At 40.5% G+C, this 24,908-nt stretch overlaps 2 protein-coding genes across 3 annotated transcripts in view; both read left to right on the forward strand.

Moving 5' to 3' along the window:
* Positions 1 to 9,922, forward strand: part of LOC306701745 (alpha-1,3-mannosyl-glycoprotein 4-beta-N-acetylglucosaminyltransferase B) — a 62,521-nt gene extending 52,599 nt beyond the window's left edge. The window contains exons 13-15 of one of the 2 annotated variants that reach the window (XM_079167141.1): positions 377 to 464; positions 5,683 to 5,848; positions 8,202 to 9,922. In XM_079167141.1, coding sequence (XP_079023267.1) covers positions 377 to 464; positions 5,683 to 5,825 — 231 coding nt within the window. In that variant the 3' untranslated portion in view covers positions 5,826 to 5,848; positions 8,202 to 9,922. The remainder of the gene's footprint in view (positions 1 to 376; positions 465 to 5,682; positions 5,849 to 8,201) is intronic. The other variant, XM_079167142.1, reaches the window with a different exon arrangement.
* Positions 9,923 to 10,963: 1,041 nt separating this feature from the next.
* Positions 10,964 to 24,244, forward strand: canx (calnexin). Its single transcript, XM_079168179.1, has 15 exons — positions 10,964 to 11,046; positions 14,741 to 14,983; positions 15,119 to 15,192; positions 15,320 to 15,378; positions 15,757 to 15,898; positions 15,992 to 16,073; positions 16,217 to 16,409; positions 16,509 to 16,698; positions 17,178 to 17,291; positions 17,387 to 17,543; positions 19,144 to 19,359; positions 20,147 to 20,266; positions 20,954 to 21,104; positions 21,193 to 21,275; positions 21,761 to 24,244. The coding sequence occupies exons 2-15, from the start codon at positions 14,744 to 14,746 to the stop codon at positions 21,818 to 21,820; spliced, it is 1,881 nt and encodes a 626-aa protein (XP_079024305.1). The 5' UTR covers positions 10,964 to 11,046; positions 14,741 to 14,743; the 3' UTR covers positions 21,821 to 24,244.
* Positions 24,245 to 24,908: the final 664 nt, after the last annotated feature.

The raw sequence follows: 24,908 nt of genomic DNA on the forward strand, positions 1-24,908 counted from the left end.
TGTCAAAGCAGGACGGACGGAGATTTACTGAGATCAACCTTAGCGGAGAAGAGACGGAGGAAGAAAAAGAGAAATATCAATTCATCTAAACATCCATCCATCCATCACCCATCCATCAGCCATTATTCATCCACTCATCCATCCATCCATGAATGTGTATACTGTTGGAATACTGTTGGACAGACCTTTTCACATTTCACCATACTTGCGAGCCATAATGAAACAAATTACAAAATATTTGAGTATGTAGTTTTGACAAAGCAGCCTTTAATACATAATGTTTGTACAGAACAAACATTATGTATTATTTACTGTTCTCTTTCTGTATAATTAATAGTGACATGAATATGAGGATGTGTTTGTGTGTTTTTTCCAGAATATTCAGGCGGATAAAGAGGCCTTGACGGAGGGGAGAGAGAAAACACCAAAGTACCATCGGACAGAAGACGGATTCATCAGAATAGGTGAGTTAACGAGACACGTGGACACCGCGGGTTCAAATCCCACAGCAGCTGCTGAAGTGCCACTTTTCTTTGTACGTTTGTACCATTTTGAAGCCTCGAGTTTGTCTTCTTGGCCGTCACCATCTTGGTTTTTTGGAACCGGAAGTGACTCACGAGGGCGGAGTTATCAAACGCTGAAGTTTTAGGCAAATAAAATGTAACAATGAACTTTCATGAAGTAAAAACAGAATTTGAAAGGGTTAAAGTTATAAGATGAAAAAACACAGACAACTCTGGTAGAGACCTGTCAATCACCGTGTAGCCCCGCCCCTAAAGCATCCCCTGCTTTATGGTCTGTTTGACTCTAAATGGACCATCATGTACTAAATGAACATCATGCTGTATTGAAGAAGACTTGAAACTAGAGATTGAGACCATAAACTCATGTTTACAATGTTTACTGAGGTAATAAATCAAGAGAGAAGTAGAGTCATTTTCTCATAGACTTCTATACAACCAGAGGAGTCGCCCCCTGGTGGACACTAGAGAGAATGCAGCTTCAACACATGAAGCTTTGACTTCACTTCGTAGCGCCAGATGTTTCTGCCTGGGAGGAACTGATTAGATGTTGGTGGTCAAAGGTCACTGTGGCCCCAACAAAACACATATTTACCATATTTAAGGATTAAAATGATAATAATCACAATTCAACATGTCTAACCAGATAGATTTGCTTTTATATTCTCACTAGAACAGAATTAATACGACACACATTCTGTGTGAGATCTCAACATGTGACAGTTTGAAATGTGTCCTAACGAGCTCAACGATCCATGAGTTAACGAGAGGAAAGTTATTCAGGACAACATTCCTCTCCTTTGTTTTCCTGCAGCAATGAGGACGAACACACACACACACACACACACACTCATTCTGATGCACTCATATGACATCATCCTCAAACTTTACCTTTTAAAGAAAGTCTTGAACTACAAACAAACCTTTAAAGAAGAGAGGAACAGAAAACATGTCATCACACTTGAGCCTAAAGTCTAATTGGTTCTCACAAATAGAAGTACAGGACGACACACACACACACACACACACACACACACACACACACACGCACACACTGAAGGGTTTTGTGGGACATTTACAAGTGTGGCCGATGATGTAAAGTTCACTGTTTTGGGAAAAATCTCATTTTATTTTATGAAAGCAATAAAAACAGAAGTTTTAGCAGCATCTACTACATCTCAGAGGTACATGTAGTACTTTATACTGTACTACATCTCAGAGGTACATGTAGTACTTTATACTGTACTACATCTCAGAGGTACATGTAGTACTTTATACTGTACTACATCTCAGAGGTACATGTAGTACTTTATACTGTACTACATCTCAGAGGTACATGTAGTACTTTATACTGTACTACATCTCAGAGAGCCAACAGCATATAAAGGGTAAACTCGTACACATTAATGCAGCAGTAATATTAAACATTTTACTGATCTATCAATATGTACTTCCTTTAAGTACTGATAATACTTACATTCTGATAATACTTATACACTTTTACTTCAGTGAGGTTTTGAATGCAGGACTTTGTAGCTGAAGTACTTTTTATCTTATTTTACTTTATATATGAATGAATGATGAATTTGACAGTGAAGTGGTTTTATATAATGAACAGTGAAGGTTCAGCAGAATACAGGACTCCTTTTATTATTAGTTGAATCACTTTCAGCTGATTTATTGTTTCAATAGATGAATGAAGGTGTTCTCAGTGGACTTTAACACAAATATAACTAAATGAAATCAGCGGTTCTCTTTCCGATCAGAACCGCTGAATGAGATTCAACAGTTGGACGGTGAAGAACATCTGGAGGACAAACATCTCTCAACAACACTTTCTGCATATTTTAGTAACATTATTTTGTTTAAAGATGAAGCTGCTTTGTTTTAAGAGTTTTCATCGACGTACAGTTTTACACATAATCTCTAAAAGTGAGTAAAGAAATATGCAAATAATGACCCCAGCAAACGCTGTAATATCTGACTTTCAGCGTTTGTGTTTTTGCTTTTAATTTTGTGCAGAAAAGTCACTTTAAAACTATTGAGGTCAAAGGTCACTGTGACCTCAATGTAAAACAGTTTTTTCCATTAATCATGAAGTTTATGACAATTTCACACGAATGTTTCACAGGATAAAATGATGACGACACGTCTACAAACTATTGTTTACACTTATTTTCCTTTAACTCGTACTTATTTGTACATAATTCTCGGCTCGATACAGAAGTTTCTTCATCATCTTTCAGAAACAAATTAAATTGAATGAACTAAAATGTACTTTAGCACCATATTTATAAATATATATATATATCTGCGATATGTGATATTATATAACAATATATATCGTTATGTAATATTACATATCGCGGGTACACTTTTTCATGCACATCACCCTTTCAGAGGTAATCAGTGTAATGTGGATTGTGGGATTGGACGTGTGGAAAACCTTCCGGTTTAAACAGAACGATGTAAACATATGAAGCGTTTTCTGACCTTTCAGTCCAAAGTATTTGAATCCACGTGGAGAAATTCAGGAAGATGAGTTTTGTAAGAAACGAGAGGTATGAAGGGAAGGAGAGTGCAGCGGGCACGTTTTAATCTGACATCATAAATTACCAGCAGCTCTTTATCTCCCCTCATCAATTTTTCAGATGAGCCGGCGGATCGATCCGTCCGGCTCTCCTTCACTCTATTAATTTCAGCTGCCTGCCTTCAGACGTCCTGCACAGAAACCGCTCAGATCACATTATTGTGTCCCTTAAATTACCTTCAAATGTCTCTTTTTAAATTGTAGATTCAGGGGGTTTAATCACGATTTTATTCATGGACACCGAGGTATTTTCAGGCTAATTAATGGATTCATGATTTACACAAAGTCCATTCAATGACTCCTGATCAATTACTCAGTTAGATATTATTTTAATTGGCTGTAAGAGAAGCTATAAATTGTTCCACCACTTTGGTCCAAACTCATTTAGTGCACACGTTCATGCTCCAATACACACTCATTCTAACATGTGTGTCTGAATGAGCTCTGTTTCTGAGAAAAGCTCTCAGGCAGTTGTCTCTGGATATTGAATATAAGCCATAATACCCACAATAACATCAGATAATACCCCGTGATAAACAATAACACACACACACACAGACGCTGCTCTTTGTTGGGATTGCGGTCACACACTCGTACCTGGAAGCATCACTGCAGACATGATAATCCTCAGATTACTGCTCTGTTGAGGTGAAGTCGCACCGAAACCTTCACTGAGCTGCAATAAGACTGAACACCGGCGGGAAAACCAATGAATGCAAGAAAACAAAAGAAAAACATCAGTTAATGGCCTCAATTACCCATAATAACCATTTCATCTGCTCCAAAAGCATCAACATTGTTAACATTATTATTACATTAACATTGTTAACATTAAAACTAAACAAACAGTACACATTAACATTAGTACTAATACATTTACATTATCACTCAACATTAACAGTACTAATGCATTAACATTATTAAAAGTATTACTCATACATTGGCATTATTAACATTGTTAGTAACACATTAACATTATTATTAATACATTCACTTTATTAACTTAATTACATCTGGAAGCAACAAATGTTTTTACTGGAAAAATGTCTTCAACCATCCAAATATTTAAATGTTCTGTCAATTGACTAATTCAGTATTTCTCAACCTGCGGGGCGCGTCCCTCTAGTGGGGCGCAGTGGTATTACAGGTGGGGCGCAGGGGGAAATGCAGAATCTTTTTATTTCAAGAACTTTATCGAGAACTTCACATATTACAAAAGTACAAAGTACACTGCTTTTCTGCTGTTGCCCCTTCAAAACTAAATACAGATCTCAGCTCAACACTGAGCATGAACTGAGAGGCTGTATCGAGTCTGCTCCCCGTTTTAATAAGATTTGTAGTGGAAAGCAGCTCATTGCAGCCACTGCTCCTGATAAACCTGATGGCTCACATTAGGGCTGCAACAACGAATCGATACAATTTTTATTATTTTCGCGTCATACGCGCCGCCGGTATTAGCGTGCATCGCGTGCAAATAGTCCCCGAGATCGCGTTTGGTGGGAACACACCTCTTCACCGCGATGAACGCGGCCGGTATCGCGGGGACTATTTGTGTTCATTCGCGTGCATCGCGCTGGACGGGCCGGAGAGGGGGCGTGGCTTATCGACCTGAAAGCCGTTGAACTGTCCGTGATATCTGGGACTTCCACAACACGTACTGAGCAGAAATAGAGTTGATTTTTTCCACGGTTAATGGCGGACAGTGTGTGTTCACACCAAACACGATGAACGCGTCCTGAAATGAATGCTTTTTATTTATTTATTTATTTATTTTTATCCGATTCATCGATTAATCGAACAAATAATCGACAGATTAATCGATTATTAAAATAATCGTTAGTTGCAGCCCTAGCTCACATGTATCTGCACTCGTGGTTTTGTTCTGCACAGGTTGCACGTTATTGTTGTTTTGAAAAGATATTCAGTGCAAAACAGGTTAATTGCAGCAACAATAAGCTATTTTTTGCCAAATATGAGTTCTTTTTTGCACAGATAGAACTTTATTTGCATTGTTCTAACAAAGTGACTGCACATTGTATTTGTTTTTGTCTGATGGAGCGATCTGCTTTACTTGAAAGTGATTGCAATTTTCTTTATTCTATTATTTGAAAAAGCACAGATGGAGGAGTCACACAATGTTTTTTCAATAAAAGCTCAACATGGACCATTGTGCTTCCATTTGGTTGGGGCGGTGGGGCGTGAACATTGTTCTTCCTCCAGAGAGGGCGCGACAGAAACAGTTTGAGCACCACTGGACTAACTGATGAATGGACTAATTGATTAACGATTCAAGGATTAATGGACTACTGGTTCCAGCTTTACTTGTGATAACTTTTGGGGAGGTTAATTTATAACTACACGTTCTATTTTATAAATATGTTTTATATGTAAAAATCTAAATTTGTAAAGTAAGCCAGGCTTTCAGATACATGTAGTGGGGTAGAAGTAGAAAGTGCCATGAACAGAAAGTACCTCAAATCTGTACTTATGTGAAGTACTCAAAGGTCAAGAAAGCATCACAGATTCTAGTCCATCAGGTTTATTGAGCTCATTGATCTTCATCTCTTTCAGGAACGTTCAAGAACGGGATCGCGGAGGGGGAGGTGGACCCCACCTTCGGGCCCCTGGAGGCCATGCGACTCTCAGTGTTGACGGACTCACCGGTCTGGGTGATCCTCAGCGAGGTGAGACCACCTGGACTGGAACCAGATTAAAACCAGTGTGACCCAACTTGGTTGTAAGTAGGATATTCAACATCTTAAAGGCGTTCCAAAGAGGGGTTTGGAGGTTCCAGAGGTGGTTTGAGGGGTTCTGGAGGAGGTCTACGAAGGCTGCACAAGTTTCAAAAAGGTTTTCTGGGTTCTTGAACGGGTCTTGGATGCAGTTCAAAGCATCTTGGAGAGACTTCAGTGGATTTCAGTGATCAAGAGGCTCTTGAAGAAGTCCCAGGGACTTTGACAAGTTACAAAAGTGCTTGATAGGCCTCCAATGTGCCTCGATAACGTTTGAGTACTGGAGGATGCTGTTGGGGTTCTTGGACTGTCTTTCTTAATGTTCCATGGATCCATGATGGGGTGCCTGAGGAGGTTATTGAGATCAAACAGGTACTGAGGCTGTGATTGTGTTTAATCGAGTACCAAGGATCCTCAGATCCTGATTACTTTGACTGTCAAGGATGTTCCAACTTCTATGTCGAGATCCAAAGTGTTCAGTTCATGAGGGGGACCGGGGGGTTGTTTTTTGGGGGGTTGCTAAGGTGCTTTTAGCAGGTTTTGCTGTTAGGGTGTTCCAAATGTGCATTCAGAGGAATCATTTGTCATAAGGTTGTTTATGATGGGGTGCTGGTGTCCTTGAAAAGATCCCAGGGACTTCAAAGAGGGCTTCAAGTCTCAAAGACCAGGCTCTAGGGCTTGTTAGGAATGCCATTTTAGGAGTGTGTAATAGGATTTCAAGGTTTTTTTGGGTGGGGGGGGGGGGGGCGGGCTACAAGAATTCTTGAGGAGGTTTCAGTGGTCCCAGGCATCCTTCAAAATCAGAGGGTATTATGGACGATTCTTGTAGTGCTGGAAATGAATGTTTGATGGGATTCCAGGCATCCTTGAGGGGGTTTCCTGATGGAACTTGAAAGAGATTCATGAGATATTTCTGAGGTTATGGAGATGCTTCCAGCGGTCCGTGATGAAGTGTAAAGGGTTCTTGAGAAAGATCAGATGTTGAGGTAAGAACTTCTTAAACATCTGGTTTCTCTGCACATTCACATTCAGCCAAACAACGTAATCCTTAAAAACATCAAAGAGTCCAAATTAACTGGAAGAGTCTAATTATCTTTTGTTTTAATGGAAGCAAACTGCCCTCAAAGTAGTGCTGGTGTGAAGGATTAGTTCACCAAAGAGCAGGGCTGACCCCTGACCTTTGACCTTTCTTTGAGGAGAAACTGTGTCCATGTTAACCCTTTAAAGAATGCTTTAGTCTGAGAGGCTTTTTAAAAGTGGTGTAACGGACCGTTGTTGATCCGTACTGACCCCCTCACAGATTAATAACACGGCCTATCGTTAACCATCACAGTATAAATAAAGTTTAATCGTTAACCATCACAGTGTAAATAAAGTTTAATCGTTAACCATCACAGTGTAAATAAAGTTTAATCGTTAACCATCACAGTGTAAATAAAGTTTAATCGTTAACCATCACAGTGTAAATAAAGTTTAATCGTTAACCATCACAGTGTAAATAAAGTTTAATCGTTAACCATCACAGTGTAAATAAAGTTTTACTGACTCGGTAGAACTTGTGTTTCTAGTCTCTGATCTCTGATAATGTTTCTTTGTAAACAACCAATCAGTGTTTAAACCAATCAGAGGAGAGCTAGTAACGTTAGCAGCACCGCTAACGGCTAACCAACGGAGGTTCACTTCAGTTACATCATGATGCCTTCAGGCTCTGCTCAGTGAACATGAGTACTGGCTGAAGCTACATTATAACGTTATCATGATGTGTTCACATGTAATCTGTAAAATGTAGTTTTTGTGATAAACTTGAATAAATCCAGTAGTTTGAAGATGTTTTCACATGAATATAAAACAGATATTAGAGATGAATTATGAGCTCTAAACACATTATTATACATCAGTAAAGATAATAATGAAGAGATTTATTTTAATCAATAAAAATACAATCTATTATTTCATTATCATTTGAATTTTGTGTTTTTATGAAGAAAAAACACTATAAATTACTTTAACAAAGTAAAAGTATAACATTTAGAATGTTTGATGGTTTACTGACTTCAGAGATTTTTGGATGGTTGAAAAGAAGCCGAAAATATTCTGGATCTTTGTAGACCAGCTGCTCTAATAAATCAACAAAGGGATCTGTATCTGTTAATATGGATCATCGATGATCTGTAATAAGTATCAATGTGATTGTGGATCTTTAAAAGTTCTATTTGCGCTCTTTTTTCTTTTGTATTTAAAGTATTTTAAACCCTGTTGAGCTCTACATCCTCACACTGGTCTGAACTGGATCATGTACCTGCCTGCTGTGTGCCGACCCTGTTCTCATACCGGTTTCTCTGGTCTTTCCTGACTCAGATCTTCATAAAGAAAGCAGAGTGAAGCTCGCTGAGGCTCTCGGTCACCAGATCCTCACCAGATCCACACCGGTGGTGCCACAGCGCCTCCGTCTGGCCGGACCTCGCTGCTGCACGCGGATCACAGACTAAAAACTGGACTCAGACGATGCCGTTGGTTGAGAATCTTGTATTTATGTGTACATACAGGAAGGTAGATGTTGAAAACACTGGTAATCGCCACGTCCTCTGAAACCTGCTGCTTCAAAGACTCAAAGACTCAAAGGCCTCTTTCTTATCTGCAGACGGTTGGTCCGGACCTTTCTACCAACCCCCCCCCCCCCCCCCCCCCCACAGTAACCGTGTATATGCATAGAGATGTACACACTTCCATATGAATGCCCTCTCAGTGTGTCGATGTGTGTCTGTAGCTGCTGTTCAGAGGTTTGCCTTAACGAAGACGAAGAGCAGTGAGCCCCGGACAAAAGTACCCAGAATCCTTTGCTGCAACCTCGGCCTTGAAACTACTGACGACGCGGCTGATGTTTCACTGTTTCAAAGAAGTCTTTTAGGTTGTTTTATTCTAAGTTAACTGAGGCCTTTCTACTTCACAGTACTCTGATGTACTTCACAGTACTTTCATGTACTTCACAGTACTCTACTGTACTCTGTTCTACTTCACAGTACTCTGATGTACTTCACAGTACTTTCATGTACTTCACAGTACTCTACTGTACTCTGTTCTACTTCACAGTACTCTGATGTACTTCACAGTACTCTACTGTACTCTGCTCTACTAAACAGTACTTTAATGTACTTCAAAGTACTCTAATGTACTTCGTGGTACTCTACAGCACAGTGCTATTATATACTACAGCATTTTAACATTGCAGTACTTTACAGTACTATATATTACTCTAATGTACTCTACAGTACTCTACAGTATGCTACAGTACTCTGATGTATTCTACAGTACTCCAACATATTCTACAACACTTTAAAGTACTCCACAGTACTCTAATGTACTCAGCAGTACTCTATAATATTGTAAAGTACTTTAAAGTACTCCACAGTACTGTAGTTTCCTCTGCTGTCTTGAGAGATTCGCGGCTTTTCTTTCTTTACAGTTTGTCTCTTTTTTGACTCTTTTGGTGAAACAACAGTCTAGTTTAATTTGTATTTCTCTGTAAAGACGTCTTTTGTTTCCTCGGATTATTATTTTCTCTTTGTTTGTTCCCTCGGTTCAGTTATTCCCTCAAATGATGTAAATGTTTTTCATCGAATTCTAAACGATGATTCCTCAAGTGTTCAGACGATGAACAAGGTTTAAAATCCAGAATAAAATCAAACTAGTAACTAAAGAACTCAAACTACAATAAAGCCAGTTAAACGATGGTTTTATGAGACTCACGACTTAAAAACAGAAAGAATATTAAGTCACCTTCAAATGAACAAATCCATCATCAGTTATTGATTATTATGAATGTGTTGGATTAAAGAAAACATTTCTTCCAACTCCTCCATGACGTCACCTCTTCTGTCAAAAACACCGTTTTTGGGCTTCAGATGAGAAACTGAGCGTCTCTTCAAGCTTCAGCAACACATCCCGAGTCGCCTCTTCTTTTCTTAAGATGCACTGGAACGCATTGCTATAATCTTGTGTTTGTCTTTTGTATCCTTTAGATAAAACTATTTAAATGATCCCAAACTTCTATCCAATCTGTGACTTGTAATAAAGACGGAAATTTAAAATGATTTTCTTTCTATTTTTGGGGGTGTAGGTTTGTTATGGGGGGGGGGGGGGGTATATTTCTGTGAATGTCATCAGGTTTCATCAAAAATGCTGAAATGCCAACATCACTCCGCTGTGACGAAGCTGATTCATCTCAGGAGAAGCTGCGACGTATGAATGTGGACTTCACAATAAAAGTCATGTTTACTCAGTGGTGACACATTATCAACAAACTGTCCAAATAGAAACAGCTACTTGGTTAAAAATGTGGTCCGGTGACGTCATGGGTCACATGACTCCTAACAGCTCTGCACTGAAATGCTGAGAGAATTAAAGCGACATTTTTGGGGTGAAAAATGCTCATGAGATGGATTTAAGTCATATGTGTTCAGTACAAAGCTGGAAGCAGCATTCGGGTTAGCTTAGCTTAGCATAGTGACTGTAAGCAGAGGGAAACAGCTAGCCTGGCTCTATTTATAAGAAATACACAATAATAAATGTACTAATGTGTGGTTTTAAGGTAACCTGTTGTCACGGTGAGGCTGTCCAGTGTAATTGGGTGTAACATTTGTTATTTTGCTTTTATCTATGTAAAATGTACCACATACATACAATAATTTAACAAACAATGTGTTATATTCATCATGTTCAAAATGGATGACATCTTTACCCTCATTTTTAATACTATTATGGTTGGTTTTACATAATATATAAACTTTCATTTGAGTGCAAAAAGGAACAGAATGTTTTCGATAAAATAAATGCGCTAAAGATTCTGGTATTTTCCCCATGAAATCTTCATCGCGCAGTCCTTTTTGATCAGCCAATCAGCGCGCACTTCCTCTGAAGGCTCGACCAATCAGCGCTGTCCACGAGGTTCAGCTCTGGGAGGGGGGGGCGGGGCTAACTGTCTTGTCCGACCGAGATTCCCCCCCCCCTTTCGACCAATCAGCTGTTGACAGTTGACAGGAAACGTCAAACATTCCCTCCCGCTGGCCAATCAGCGACGTTGGTGGGAGGTGGCCTGTGCTCCTCCAATCTCCCATGTGACGCTCCTCAGTCGTTTACATCCGAGAGCACGGAGGTGAGTAAAGAGACCGATAAACGGCACTTATTCCCGGGGAAAACACAGCGCGTGAGTAGCGTTTTCTGATAAACTGTCGGTTTGTTTATACTCTCTGTGCGCTAATTATTCAAATAACGTCCGTTAAAAGCCGTTAAAATCAAAAAGCTCCGTGGCTCCAGCACGCCGTTAGCATTAGAGTGGCTAACTGGAGCTAATTAACTACAGGTGAATTAAGCTAGGCTAGTTAGCATGCTGCGTTGGCCTAACGGAGAAAAGGTTGATCCTCTGAGGACACTGAAGCGATTTAAATGAGCCGGTACTGGAACATAAATGTAAATGATAATTTTAAGGTAAAGGTGTAAAAACGACGAGCTGTCAGAACAAATGAATGAGTGAAGTGTCAAGAGGTCAGTTAGCATGTTAGCTTGTTAGCTTCATCGCTCTCGCAGAACCAAACTTGCAGCTAAATGTCAATCAGAAACATTAAAAACTGATTTACGTTTTTAAATCTATCAAATATGTGAGGCATTTTTTTTTTGTGGAAACCAATATAATATAATATATATATATAAATAATCTTCATCTCATATATATATATATATATATATATATATATATATATGTACGTATGGTGATGTTAACCATTGATTATTTTCAACCTGTCAAATCATCGTGATCAATCATTCACTTTTAAAAATGGAGGAAATAAATCTAATAAAATGATGCACAAGACGTCTATAGATGTGTTATTTCGGATGAAACAGGACAGCCTTTAATGGCTTTGTTTTCTTTCTTTATATTTTACCATTTAATAGTGTTTCATTGTAAACATGCATTCAATGTAGAGCATTGTTGAAACAAACTAGTACCATCAATTTGAGATGCTTATTAAATTAATAAAAACGCTCCAACTCAAATGCTGTCAAGGGACATTTATGTGGATGTTTTTGTTTAAATTATAGTATTTAAGTAGTTATTAATGTAACTTTACACATCCTACACAGGTCCTACACAGTAAGTAGAAGACAGTTTAATGTCTGCCTGTATTTAATAAATATGTACCTTGTGGTCTGAAGTCCTCATCAGGGATCCTCTTGATGTGTTCAGGACAAGTTGTCCTTTTTAAAACGAACCTGTTTGGATTCATTCTGAGACATTTGGCAGAGATTCAAGGACAAGAAACAACAGTTGTGAGAAGCAGTAATGAATTTTGGTTAAAGCTCCGCCCCTTTTAGAGTCGCAACCGTGTGACACATTCATGTGTTCATAAACATTCTCTAATGATGTGATTGATGACATCACGGTGAGCCGGTCTCTCGGGTGAATCCGGCTCAACCTGCTGTGTCGCACCGGCTCTGACGTTGAATTTATTCAAATACAAACGGTTAAAGTTTATAAGCTCTCATGCTAAGAAATGTACTTATTTAAAGATTAGTTTTAATAAGATACAGACACAGTCTGACTAACGGATGTAAAGATATTTAGACTTACGTCGCTGCACGGACACCAAATAAATCCACACGTTCAGTGACGTCGCTGAATCTGCATTTTATGACAAACGCCGAGAAGTAAATAATTATTTGTGTTAAAAATCAGCTTGGTAAACATCGTAATTGGTTGTTTCTGATGAGTTTCTGTAACAATAGATTTCTTTGGAAGTTTATTTAATTTTTCATTGTGACATTTGTTCATTGTTTGGAACACTTTTTAAAAATGTTAATATTTTAAATAAAAAATTGTTTTTTATAATAATATCAGTTATTTGTTGGTGTCAGAAATCCCTCAGATTTCACCGTTCAGACCGAGAATTTATATATAATCAAGAAGAAGAAGAGTTATTAAAATCATCTGGTCTCACATGGAAACAGATGAGTCACACATTGGTAGTTGAGAAGCTCCAGTCAATCATTCAGTGTTTATATTCACTGATTCCAGTTTAAATAGTAACCCGTCCGTCCTGTTGGGACATTTGAGTCGTCCTCCAAACCACCGCGTCTCCTCCATCAGAACCAGTTCTGTTATCAGACGTTGATCAGCAGACTCCACGTACTCCTAATATCAGATTAACTGTAAGATCCAGACCTTCAGAGAGGAGATGGACGGCTGTTATCGGCCAATCAGAGAGCTTCTAAGAGGTTGTGTCTGCAAACATGATGAAGTAAAAATGCATCTGTATTGACCCAATCACTCATACAGGACTCCAACAAGTGGATTCATCCGCCACTGAAAGTAGTCCCCAATAAGTCATCCTGTTTGATTGATTTAAAGAAAATCTCGTAATCATTTTTATGTAATTTAATTGCGGTATAATAAATATAAAAGAAGCCGCCAGACTGATCCTGATGAGCTGAAAGGTGATGTCTTTTACACAAAGATAACATTTGTAATGAAATAAAAGCAATTTATTCTGTTTTTAGATGACAATTTACTTAGTTTGTTCTTAAAATGTGCATTTAAAATGATTAATCAACTTATTGATTCACATATTTCCTGTTACAGTTTTACATTTTTTATATTTTCACTGTGAAGCTTTTTGCTGACGGCGTCTGTGAGCGCCAGCCAGGCGGCTTTAATGCTAAGCTAACAGCTAGCGCTGGTAGTCGCACTCTGTTAGCCGGGCATGCTAATCCCGCTGCAGGCTAATCTGATTAGCAGCAGGTTAACACACAAAGAGATCTGAAGGATTATTGACTTCTTATTCACAGAGAGGAGCTGATGTTCATAACGCAGCTTTTATTTAATAGATTTGATTTGTTCCCCGAACACAAATCACTTTTAAACTTTAAACATATTTTGTGCACATCCTGTATTTCAGTTGGATGAAAAATAATTAATTCAATAAAATAAAATATTTAATTATTTTGCGGTTTTATTTTTTCTGAAAGTGAAAAATATGAAATAAGATTTACTACAACAAGTTGATTCTGAGCCTATTTTAAGAAATGTAGAAACTATAAATGTAAAAACAAACATAACGAAATCTTAGTTCTAGCGATGTACGAAATGTTGGTAATAGATATAATAATGTAATTACATAATATCCTTCCTGGGAACATTTAAATGGTTGTTTTCCCAAAAATGGACCCTCGGTTGACGGTAACAATAATTATGTGAAGTTCTGTTGCGACTGAATTAATGTTTAAAGATAATAAATGGATTTAATTGTTTATGACGATGGGAAAATTAACTGCTCAGTTTATAAAGTTAGCTCTGTTATTTACCTGTAAACAGTGTGTGTGTGTGTGTGTGTATATATATATATATATATGTATATATATGTATATATGTATATGTATATATGTATATATATATATGTATATATATGTATATATGTATATGTATATATGTATATATATATATGTATATATATGTATATATATATATGTATATATGTGTATATATATATATATGTATATGTGTGTGTGTGTAATGAGTAATCTGCAGCCTCTCAGTGTTAATGTGCTGCAGAGTAAATTGACCGTGTGTGTGTGTTGTGGGGTGCTGCGCTGCAGTAATCCCTCAGGGGTGTAATCTCATTAAGGTTGCGTGTCCCGTGAGTGCTGGTCCGTCACCCGGACAACGTGTGTGTGTGTGTGTCTGTGTTAATGTGTGTGTGTGTGTTGTCACAGTTTGTGATGAAATAGTTATTTATATAAAAGTCTGTAGAGACGTGAACGTTTGTGAAACATAAACACAACATGAGGTAAAAACAAACCGATGTGCTCACTCCCTCGTCTCCTCCCTCCTCGTCTCCTCCCTCCAGACTATGGATCAGAAGGTCGGGTTGTTGGTTCTTCTTCTGGCCGTTGGCCTCCTCTGCCTCAGCTTGGCTCCTGTTTCTCAGGCTGAGGACCTGATGGAGGACGTTCTGGGGGACGAGGTGGACGTGGAGGACGAGCTGGATCTGGGTCTAGCTGGAAGAGAGGAGGAGGAGGAGGAGGAGCTAGAGGGAGACGTTCAGGATGAGGAGGCTCCTCCCACACCCAAAACTCCTCCGATACCCAAGGTAAGATGGAGTACTGATGCACTAAGCTCACACCACACAGAAAACAAGTAGCTTCTGTCCTCAAAATGTATTTTTAAAATCTTTCCTTTTGTTTGTCGCTCCACCATGAACACCTTTCTTCCTCCTCTTCTTCAGGTGACCTACAAGGCTCCAGAGCCGATGGGGGAACATTTCATCGCCGAGTCTTTTGACCGAGGGACATTAGACGGGTGAGTGTTTTATCTTTATTTAAAATAATAAAGATGTTATTGTCTCAGGAGTTTCTTTGAGATGTGAGACCTGCTGGTCGTCTCTGACCAGGTGTGTTTGTTACTGAACTCACCTGTGTGCTTACAGGTGGGTGCTGTCAAGCGCCAAGAAGGAGGAAGCTGACGAAGACATCGCAAAGTACGACGGTAAGTACACAAATACAAATACTGTGTTATTGTCCTCACATGAAGTACATGCAGTGATGAAGTATTCACTTCCGTTACTTCAGTTAAGGTACAAATAACCACAGTAAAAATACTCTGTTACAATAAAAACTTCCTTCAGTATAATCAGTAAAATGTAGTTTAATATTCAAACTGTGACTCTTGTACTATTTTATATTTTTATATATATATAGAAAAATATATATAAATAAAAAAATAGTAATATTATTCATGTAAAAACAGTATTTTACTGTTGTAATCGGTTAAACTGGAGTAAAAATGACTTCAACCATCAAACTAGTTTTTGATTAGTTTGCGTGATGATGATGACGATGGTGATGGTGATGATGTAATCTCCAGGTAAATGGGCCGTGGAGGAGATGAAGGACAGTAAGCTCTCCGGTGATAAAGGTCTGGTCCTGAAGACTCGAGCCAAACATCACGCCATCTCCGCTCAGCTGCTGCGACCTTTCACCTTCGACACCAAGCCCCTCATCGTCCAGTAAGAAGAAGACGAAGCTCTCCACGACTTCTCTCACCTGTCGGGTGTTCTTCATCGCTCTCATCTCTTAACATATCCGTCCTGTGTTCTCAGGTACGAGGTGAACTTCCAGGCCGGTATTGACTGCGGCGGCGCCTACGTGAAGCTGCTGAGTCAGACTCCCGACCTCAACCTGGTCAGTTTGACTCATTACACATCTGTACAGGCTGCTGTTGCTCTACTTTAACACATATTTGTATTTACTGTTGAATGATTTTAATATTAGAGTTGAATAAGAGATTCTTCAGACTCTAAACATGTCCCTTTGTGTGTCTTCAGGACCTGTTCGGGGATAAAACTCCGTACACCATCATGTTCGGACCCGACAAATGTGGAGAAGAATACAAACTGCACTTCATCTTCAGACACAAAAACCCCAAAACTGGAGAGTACGAAGAGAAACACGCCAAGAAACCTGACTCCGACCTGAGGACGTACTACACCGACAAGAAAACTCACCTGTACACACTGGGTAAGACACACCTGTACATGCTGGGTAGGACTTTCTAGGTAGGACACGCATTAATCAGCGTTCAGGTGTGTAACTCCTCACCTCTGTGTCGCCCCCCAGTGGTGAACCCTGACAACACCTTTGAGGTGCTGGTGGATCAGACGGTGGTGAACAGCGGCAGCCTGCTGACGGACATGACCCCTGCTGTGAACCCCGCCGCTGAGATCGAGGACCCCGACGACCAGAAGCCAGAGGACTGGGACGAGAGGCCCAAGATCCAGGACCCGGCCGCCACCAAGCCCGAAGACTGGTCAGTATACATGCTGAGTAATATAGAAGGCTGGTCAGTATACATGCTGAGTAATATAGAAGGCTGGTCAGTATACATGCTGAGTAATATAGAAGGCTGGTCAGTATACATGCTGAGTAATGTAGAAGACTAGTCAGTATACATGCTGAGTAATGTAGAAGACTAGTCAGTATACATGCTGAGTAATATAGAAGGCTGGTCAGTATACATGCTGAGTAATACAGAAGACTGGTCAGTATACATGCTGAGTAATACAGAAGACTAGTCAGTATGCATACTTTTATAATACAGAAGACTGGTCAGTATGCATTTGAAAACAGGATATTTCGCTGAAAAGGGTTACGAATTGTTTGATTATTCATAGCAGGCTGAGAGTCTGAGATTATCTGACGGATTGCTGTTGTAATCTGTGACTAATCTGTGTGGTTGTGTGTATGCATTTATTTATACTTGCATGTATTTGTGTGTCTTGTCTGCAGGGATGAGGACGCTCCTGCTCAGATTCCAGATGAAGATGCAGTGAAGCCAGACGGCTGGCTGGATGACGAGCCCGAGTACATCGGAGACCCCGACGCCGTCAAACCTGAAGACTGGTGAGAGTCGCGACATGACGACCTCCGATTGGCTGATTTTAAGTAGGACTCTATACCCCATGCTCACCTGTCTGTCTGTGCTTCCCACCTGTCAGGGACGAGGACATGGACGGCGAATGGGAGGCCCCTCAGGTCCCAAACCCCGCCTGTGAGACCGCCCCCGGTTGCGGCGCCTGGAAACGGCCGATGATCGACAACCCCAACCACAAGGGCAAATGGAAGCCACCCATGATCGACAACCCCAACTACCAGGTGAGTTTGTAACCTCGCAACCTGTAGTAAGGCGTTAAGGTGCAGCTGTGTCTGGACCGATGGGCGATAATCAGGTTAATTTATAAGATAAAATTTGTGTTTAAGAACACACAAGTTTATAAATATGTTCTGTTATACTTCATCATACAGAAGACTGGTCAGTACGCATACTTTATCATACAGAAGACTGGTCAGTACGCATACTTTATCATCAAGAAGGCTAGTCAGTACGCATACTTTATCATCAAGAAGGCTGGTCAGTACGCATACTTTACCATAAAGAAGGCTGGTCAGTCCGCATACTTTATCATCAAGAAGGCTGGTCAGTACGCATACTTTATCATACAGAAGACTGGTCAGTCCGCATACTTTATCATCAAGAAGGCTGGTCAGTCCGCATACTTTATCATAAAGAAGGCTGGTCAGTACGCATACTTTATCATCAAGAAGGCTGGTCAGTACGCATACTTTACCATAAAGAAGGCTGGTCAGTCCGCATACTTTACCATAAAGAAGACTGGTCAGTATGCATACTTTACCATAAAGAAGGCTGGTCAGTCCGCATACTTTATCATCAAGAAGGCTGGTCAGTACGCATACTTTACCATAAAGAAGGCTGGTCAGTCCGCATACTTTATCATACAGAAGGCTGGTCAGTACGCATACTTTATCATCAAGAAGGCTGGTCAGTACGCATACTTTATCATAAAGAAGGCTGGTCAGTACGCATACGTTATCATCAAGAAGGCTGGTCAGTACGCATACTTTACCATAAAGAAGACTGGTCAGTACGCATACTTTACCATAAAGAAGGCTGGTCAGTACGCATACTTTACCATAAAGAAGGCTGGTCAGTACGCATACTTTACCATAAAGACCGGTCAGTACGCATACTTTACCATAAAGAAGGCTGGTCAGTACGCATACTTTACCATAAAGAAGGCTGGTCAGTACGCATACTTTACCATAAAGAAGACTGGTCAGTATGCATACTTTACCATAAAGAAGACTGGTCAGTATGCATACTTTACCATAAAGAAGACTGGTCAGTACGCATACTTTATCATAAAGAAGGCTGGTCAGTACGCATACTTTACCATAAAGAAGGCTGGTCAGTACGCATACTTTATCATCAAGAAGGCTGGTCAGTACGCATACTTTATCATAAAGAAGGCTGGTCAGTACGCATACTTTATCATCAAGAAGGCTGGTCAGTACGCATACTTTATCATAAAGAAGGCTGGTCAGTACGCATACTTTATCATAAAGAAGGCTGGTCAGTACGCATACTTTACCATAAAGAAGGCTGGTCAGTACGCATACTTTACCATAAAGAAGGCTGGTCAGTACGCATACTTTATCATAAAGAAGGCTGGTCAGTACGCATACTTTACCATAAAGAAGGCTGGTCAGTACGCATACTTTATCATCAAGAAGGCTGGTCAGTACGCATACTTTATCATAAAGAAGGCTGGTCAGTACGCATACTTTATCATAAAGAAGGCTGGTCAGTACGCATACTTTATCATAAAAAGGCTGGTCAGTACGCATTCTTCATAATACGTGAGACTTAATCGGGTTCATTTTATTCTGTCCTCAGGGCGTCTGGAAGCCGAGGAAGGTCCCCAATCCGGTGTTCTTCGAGGACCTGCAGCCGTTCCGGATGACTCCGTTCAGCGCCGTGGGCCTGGAGCTCTGGTCCATGACCTCCGACATCTTCTTCGACAACTTCTTCATCACCGACGACCGCAGCACCGCCGAGCGCTGGGCCGCTGACGGCTGGGGGCTGAAGAAGGCTGCAGAGGGCGCCGCTGATGTGGGTGAACTGGAGCTGATTCATTTGTTGGGTCGAATATAAATACAGCTATTAAAAATAGAACAAATGACTATAAAGCAGCTTTAAACGAAGAAATTAAAACTAAATTAGAGATGGAAGAATGTAAGTAAAAGTAATTTAGTTTAGACATTTATGACTGAAAGGAAAAATATCAAATGAAATCATGACAAAAACAAAAAAGATTAAAGCAAATTTACGTATGACTAAATAATTAAAACAATCATGAGATCATTAAAAAAATGTAAATGTGTATATATGCATTTGCGTCGACCTCTCTCTAGTCAACTACTGTATGGAAGTAGAGTATACTTTCAATGGTGTGGTGATGATTATACATTACATTTTTCATCAGTATAAGTGTACACTATACTGTCAGACAGACTTATGTTATCTATTCTCTCTACAAAGACACCAGACTACATTCACTGAAACACTAATTTAACCTCTCAGAACACATGAGCTGCTGCTCTACTGCTGCCTCAGTCTGTTATTGAGTGAATCTGAACTAACTCTTTATTACACTTAAAGTCACACAATAACACTAACTAACTAATGGAGGCAGCAGTAGACTAGAAACGGGTCTTCTGAGAGGTTAAATCTGTGTTTTTGTGAATGAGGTCTGGTGGTTTTGAAGAGAGAACAGATAACGGCTTTGGTGTCCGGTCTCTCTCACCATATTATCGGTAACCCGGACAACATTTAAAACCTGTTGGCCGTGTGTTACGGTATCCATGTGTTGAATGTTTTATTCTTTGTGTTGTTGCAGCCCGGTTTGGCTACTCAGATGATGAGCGCTGCAGAGGAGCGCCCCTGGCTCTGGGTCGTCTATGTCCTCACCGTAGCTTTACCAGTCGTCCTCATCATCGTCTTCTGCTGCACCGGCAAGGTAACTCACACACACACACACACACTGGGTACGGGAGTCTTTATACCTCGAGGGAAATGCAGAGACGAGCTGACTTAAAGTTCAGAGATGCCAGGTTAATGTACCTGGATTGTTCTCTGAACCGTCCTCCGGCCTGATGTCTCAGTCTGGTGTGTGTGTGTGGTGTGTGTGTGTGTGTGTGTGTGTGGTGTGTCTGTGTGTGTGTGTGTGTGTGACTTTCACAGAGGTCTTCAGGATCAGATCAGGGTCAGTTGAGTCTCAGCAGTTTACAGGAAGAGTTTAACGAAGCCGGACGCCCAAACCTGGTGACTGCTGCCGATAGAGTAGCTTCACGTGTTTGTGTGATAGTTGTGTTTCTGTAGTTTAGACGTCTGTGTTCTCGTGAAACATCCTCACAAACGAACAAACATTTTAATTAAGAACTGCACTTAAATTTGAGATACTTTACTTAATCTATTTAATAATCTACTCTGATGCAGCAAATTAACAAGTTTCTCCAAGTGCACTTTTTGCTGCCTGACAGACAAAATGCAAATATAGTTATCTGGTTCAGTTTTAGTATTAAATAGATGGAAGCAGCTAAAATCTTTGGTTAATTTTTAAGGTGAAGATTCTCCACTGAAACGGTTTGAGAGGCTCTGAGTCTGAGGATCGAACTGAAGAGTTTTACCCATTTTTGTTCTGCAGAAGAAGAGCACAGAGACGCCGGCAGCAGAGTACAAGAAGACCGACGAAGCTCAGCCCGACGTGAAGGAGGACGTGAAGGAGGAGGACGAGGACGAGGAAGAAGAGGAAGAGAAGGCTGAAGAGGCTGAAGAGGCAGAGAAGAGCAGTCCAGGTATCTATGACATCTAGACTTCAGGAAACTGAGCTCACCTGTCTGTCACCGTCAGTCTCACTGACTTTAAATCTTTTTCTTCTTTCAGCTGCAGAAGAGAAGAGTGACGGAGAGGAAAGTCCTGCAGAAAACGAGGACGAGGATGCAGAGAAGGAGGCGACGTCTGACGATGTGAGGAGACAATATAAAGACTAATATAAGTGTAATGATGCATTTGTTTGGAGTTTTCTTCCCTCTTTTTGGTGATGCTTACAGACCAGAACTAACAAGCATGACGTGAAAACTGCTGGATTTTAGCTCCACAACATACAAACACAACGTTTTAGATTTACCGGTTTTCCAGCCGCCATCTCCTGCAGAGCCGACGTACCCTGTTGATATTAAAGTATTCAATATTAATTATTAAACTGACCCCATGCTGACGGGATGAGGTCATGATGGCATTTAAAACTTGCAGTTTACAACTGTAACACGTCACATTTGAGGGCGACTCTCGTCCCGATATTAGTTTGATTCTCACATTTAAATGACGTTTAACGTTAATGTCTTCTCTGCTGTTATTTTCTACTGTTCAAGAACTCGGATGGAGCTGAAACGTTTGTCTGTAAATGTTTTGGGATGAATTTAAACCTTAAAATTCCGTGTCTCCTCTGTAGAAGTTGGAGGACGACGTTCTGCGGAGATCTCCCAGGAACAAGAAGGTCAGAAAGGACTGATACCTCAGAATCCACAGCCCACGACCTCCACACCTCCCAACTCCCTCCCCCCCTCCTCTAAAATATCTCCCCCCCCCCTCCTCCTCTTCTTCTACTGAAGACTAAATGGAACCCCGTGGAAGCAGTGAAGCCGACTAATCAAGACCTCCAGCATATATGGACGCCTGCTCATGATGATGATTCCAGTATGAACAGGACTGAGTTAGTGTCATTTTTAGAGGATTTTTTTGTTTATAAAAGAGATTAATTGAGATTAACTAAAACTTCCTGCATCATTCCACCTGAGCAGACTCAAACCTCATGGGATCAACGCGTCCCGTCTGACGCACCACCACTACCATCACCGCCCGGCGCCGTCCTGAGCTAGCAGAGCGCCGCGCTACTAACGGCCCGCTAATTAGCTCTCAGCTACTTGCTACAAGTCTCCTGACAGATGGAAATTTGGTCTTCGACACCCGCTAGTTAGCCATTCATCTGAAGTAGCCATCTTCCTGTTTTGGGTGACCAACAGGATGCTAGTTAGCTCACCGCCAGGGTGCTAATTATCCAACAACCATTCAGAGAAGTCTTGCTAATTAGCATAGCAAAATGCTCCTAATTTGCCCGTGATCATGTGCTAATTGGGCTAACAGTTGTGCGAATTATCGAACCAAAAGTCTTGCCAATTAGCCTAACAGGCTGCTAACTAGGCTAACAACCGTCAGAATAAACCTACAAACGGTCAAGGACATGGAACCCAAACGTCTTGCTTACTAGCCCACAACGAGGTTGCTAATTAGCTTAACAGCAGGGTGCTAATTAGGCTAAAAGTAGTTTGAATTATCCAACAAAAGTCTTGCCAATTAGCCTAATAACCTTTCAAACAGTCTAGTTTGCAACTAGCTTGTAAGCAACATGTATATTCACCTGCTAACAGTTGATTTATTAGCCTACAAATGATCTGGGAATGAACCCACCCAAAAGTGTTGCTAATTAGTCTCCTAGCATGCTAATTAGCTCATAAAACAACTTGGTAGTAATCGGGCTACTTGTACTACAGTTTTAAAGCGATCGTCACACAAACTAATTAGCGTTAACGACGGGCTGCTAACAAGCCCACAAAATAGTGTAATTCACTTACCAACAACTAGCTAATTAGCCTGCTAAGCCGCTAATTCACCTACTAACAGTTGGCTCCTTAGCCTTCCTAGATTTATCAAATTAGCTAGTGATTAGCCACCATGCTAATATTTAAAAATGGCCACTGATACCTTTTTTTTCCTTTTTCATGTCTCGTTTTCTAGTCATTTAGTTGTGTTTTTGTTGTAAAGCTGTTAGCTCCACACACAGCGCTCATGTTTCCTCCGTATTTCTACTGTCGTGTTGTCCTGATGGCAGCGGGGGGGTGGAAGGTCAGAGGTCAGAATCACCGAACATAAACTGGCTGGAGACGAATCTTTGGATTTGACTGTAAATGTCAAATGTTTTTTTATTTGTCCAAACCAACGCAACAGCAGCTCTCAGGTGGACGGACACCCAGCGCCTCCTTCTTCAACCCCACATGAAAAAGGGCACTGAAGGGAGAAAGAAAAGCGCTTAAAACTACTGTTCCCTGAAAGAACTGACAAAATAATCTTAACTCAAGGGTCACTTACTAGCTTTTTTCCCCCCCCGGAACTTTCAGCTGCATCTCTTGGTCGTCATCCAGCGATGGAATTTGCCGAAAGATAATTCGTGACAGAAGTGTCAGTTTAGAAAATTTGTATCCGCTGATGAAGACTGAGAGATGCAGGTGAAGGCTCCAGTAAAAAGCTAGTAAGTGGACCTTGAGTGAAGGCAAAACGATAAACCCAACATATCAAACACACGGCTGACATTTATTCTGCTATTACCCTTGTTTATATATTTATAAGCATTGTACGTTTTTGCGTAATTTATGCGATTACGTCACGTAATGATGTCATCCGGAAGAGCAGAGTGTCGGCCAATCACAGAATAAACGAACCACAATGTGTCTCCAAAATAAAACCAGAGCTGAAAATATTGAACTAGTTTTATTTTCATCAACTTGATGACCACCGAGTCACAAGTTACCGTAGTTTGGACTGTAATCGTGACCTCTGACCTTTCCTCTAAACGTCACCATCGGGACAAAACCTTCTCGTGAGAACACGCGAGGAATAATCATGAAGTTTGTAAAGATCATGAATTATGTGTTCTCTTTTTTATTTTATTTTTTATTATCCATCCTGAAATCCTTCTTTAAGGGTTATTTATAATGCAGAAGAAACTACAAACTCCTGACTTTCTACTTCTGTGACCGAGCGAGAATCATTGTGTGGCATCAGTGTACAGCTTTGGAGAGCTTAAAAAAAAAAGAAATAAACATACAAAAGCTGGATTTGTGAGTCTTGAAGGTGTTTGATAAAAAGAGAAGTAACTCCACGAGTCTTGTTCCCTTTGATGTGTCCTCTTTGTGTCGTACGTTTTCTGTGGATTTTAAATTCAGGTCAGGATTCTTGATCAGCGTGCTGATTGGCCGATGGGGATGATGGTGGGCGGGTCTCTGGCTGTTGGTGAGGTCAGATTTTGGGGGCTTGAGGTGGACTTGGAGGTCCATAACCTTCATTTTCCTCTTTTTTAATATATTTTTGAGGGTAAACGAGAGCTAGTTACATGTTGGCTGTGAGCTCTGCTGCGTGTAGTCTTTGTTCTTTGAGGTCAAGCGGCCTCCAGCAGCAGTGTTGCGTTCACCATCCACAATGTTTCAGCCGTACTCTTCTTCGTCTCCTTTTTTTAATGTGGTTTTGTCTCAGAGAGTTATTTCTGTGCGTCTGGCTGAAGCTGCCTAGCTGAACCGACTGTAGACTGAACACTGTATCTGCTGGTAAACAAACTGCACGTGACTCTGTAACTCTGTACCTTTATTATTTGTTGACATTGTGTTTTCAACTATAACGGTTGGTCCTGCAGCCCTGTTTCTGATGTACACGCTATGTAGAGAGGTGGACTAAAAGGTCCAGCGTTGAATAGAAATACTGTGACGATGCAGCCGAGGTGTGTGTGAGTGTGAGTGTGTGTGTGCGCGTGTGCGTGTGTGGACACGCAG

The sequence above is a fragment of the Pholis gunnellus genome (genome assembly GCF_910591455.1).
Source record: "Pholis gunnellus genome assembly, chromosome: 10".
NCBI classification, from domain to species: Eukaryota; Metazoa; Chordata; class Actinopteri; order Perciformes; family Pholidae; genus Pholis; species Pholis gunnellus.

What these genes read in the sequence shown, in the direction of transcription:
- canx (XM_079168179.1), top strand. Translation starts at nt 14,744, where the DNA reads ATGGATCAGAAGGTCGGGTTGTTGGTTCTTCTTCTGGCCGTTGGCCTC. An exon ending in AAACTCCTCCGATACCCAAG is followed by an intron (nt 14,984 to 15,118) that starts GTAAGATGGAGT and finishes CCTCTTCTTCAG; the next exon opens with GTGACCTACAAGGCTCCAGA. An exon ending in AACTCACCTGTACACACTGG is followed by an intron (nt 16,410 to 16,508) that starts GTAAGACACACC and finishes GTCGCCCCCCAG; the next exon opens with TGGTGAACCCTGACAACACC.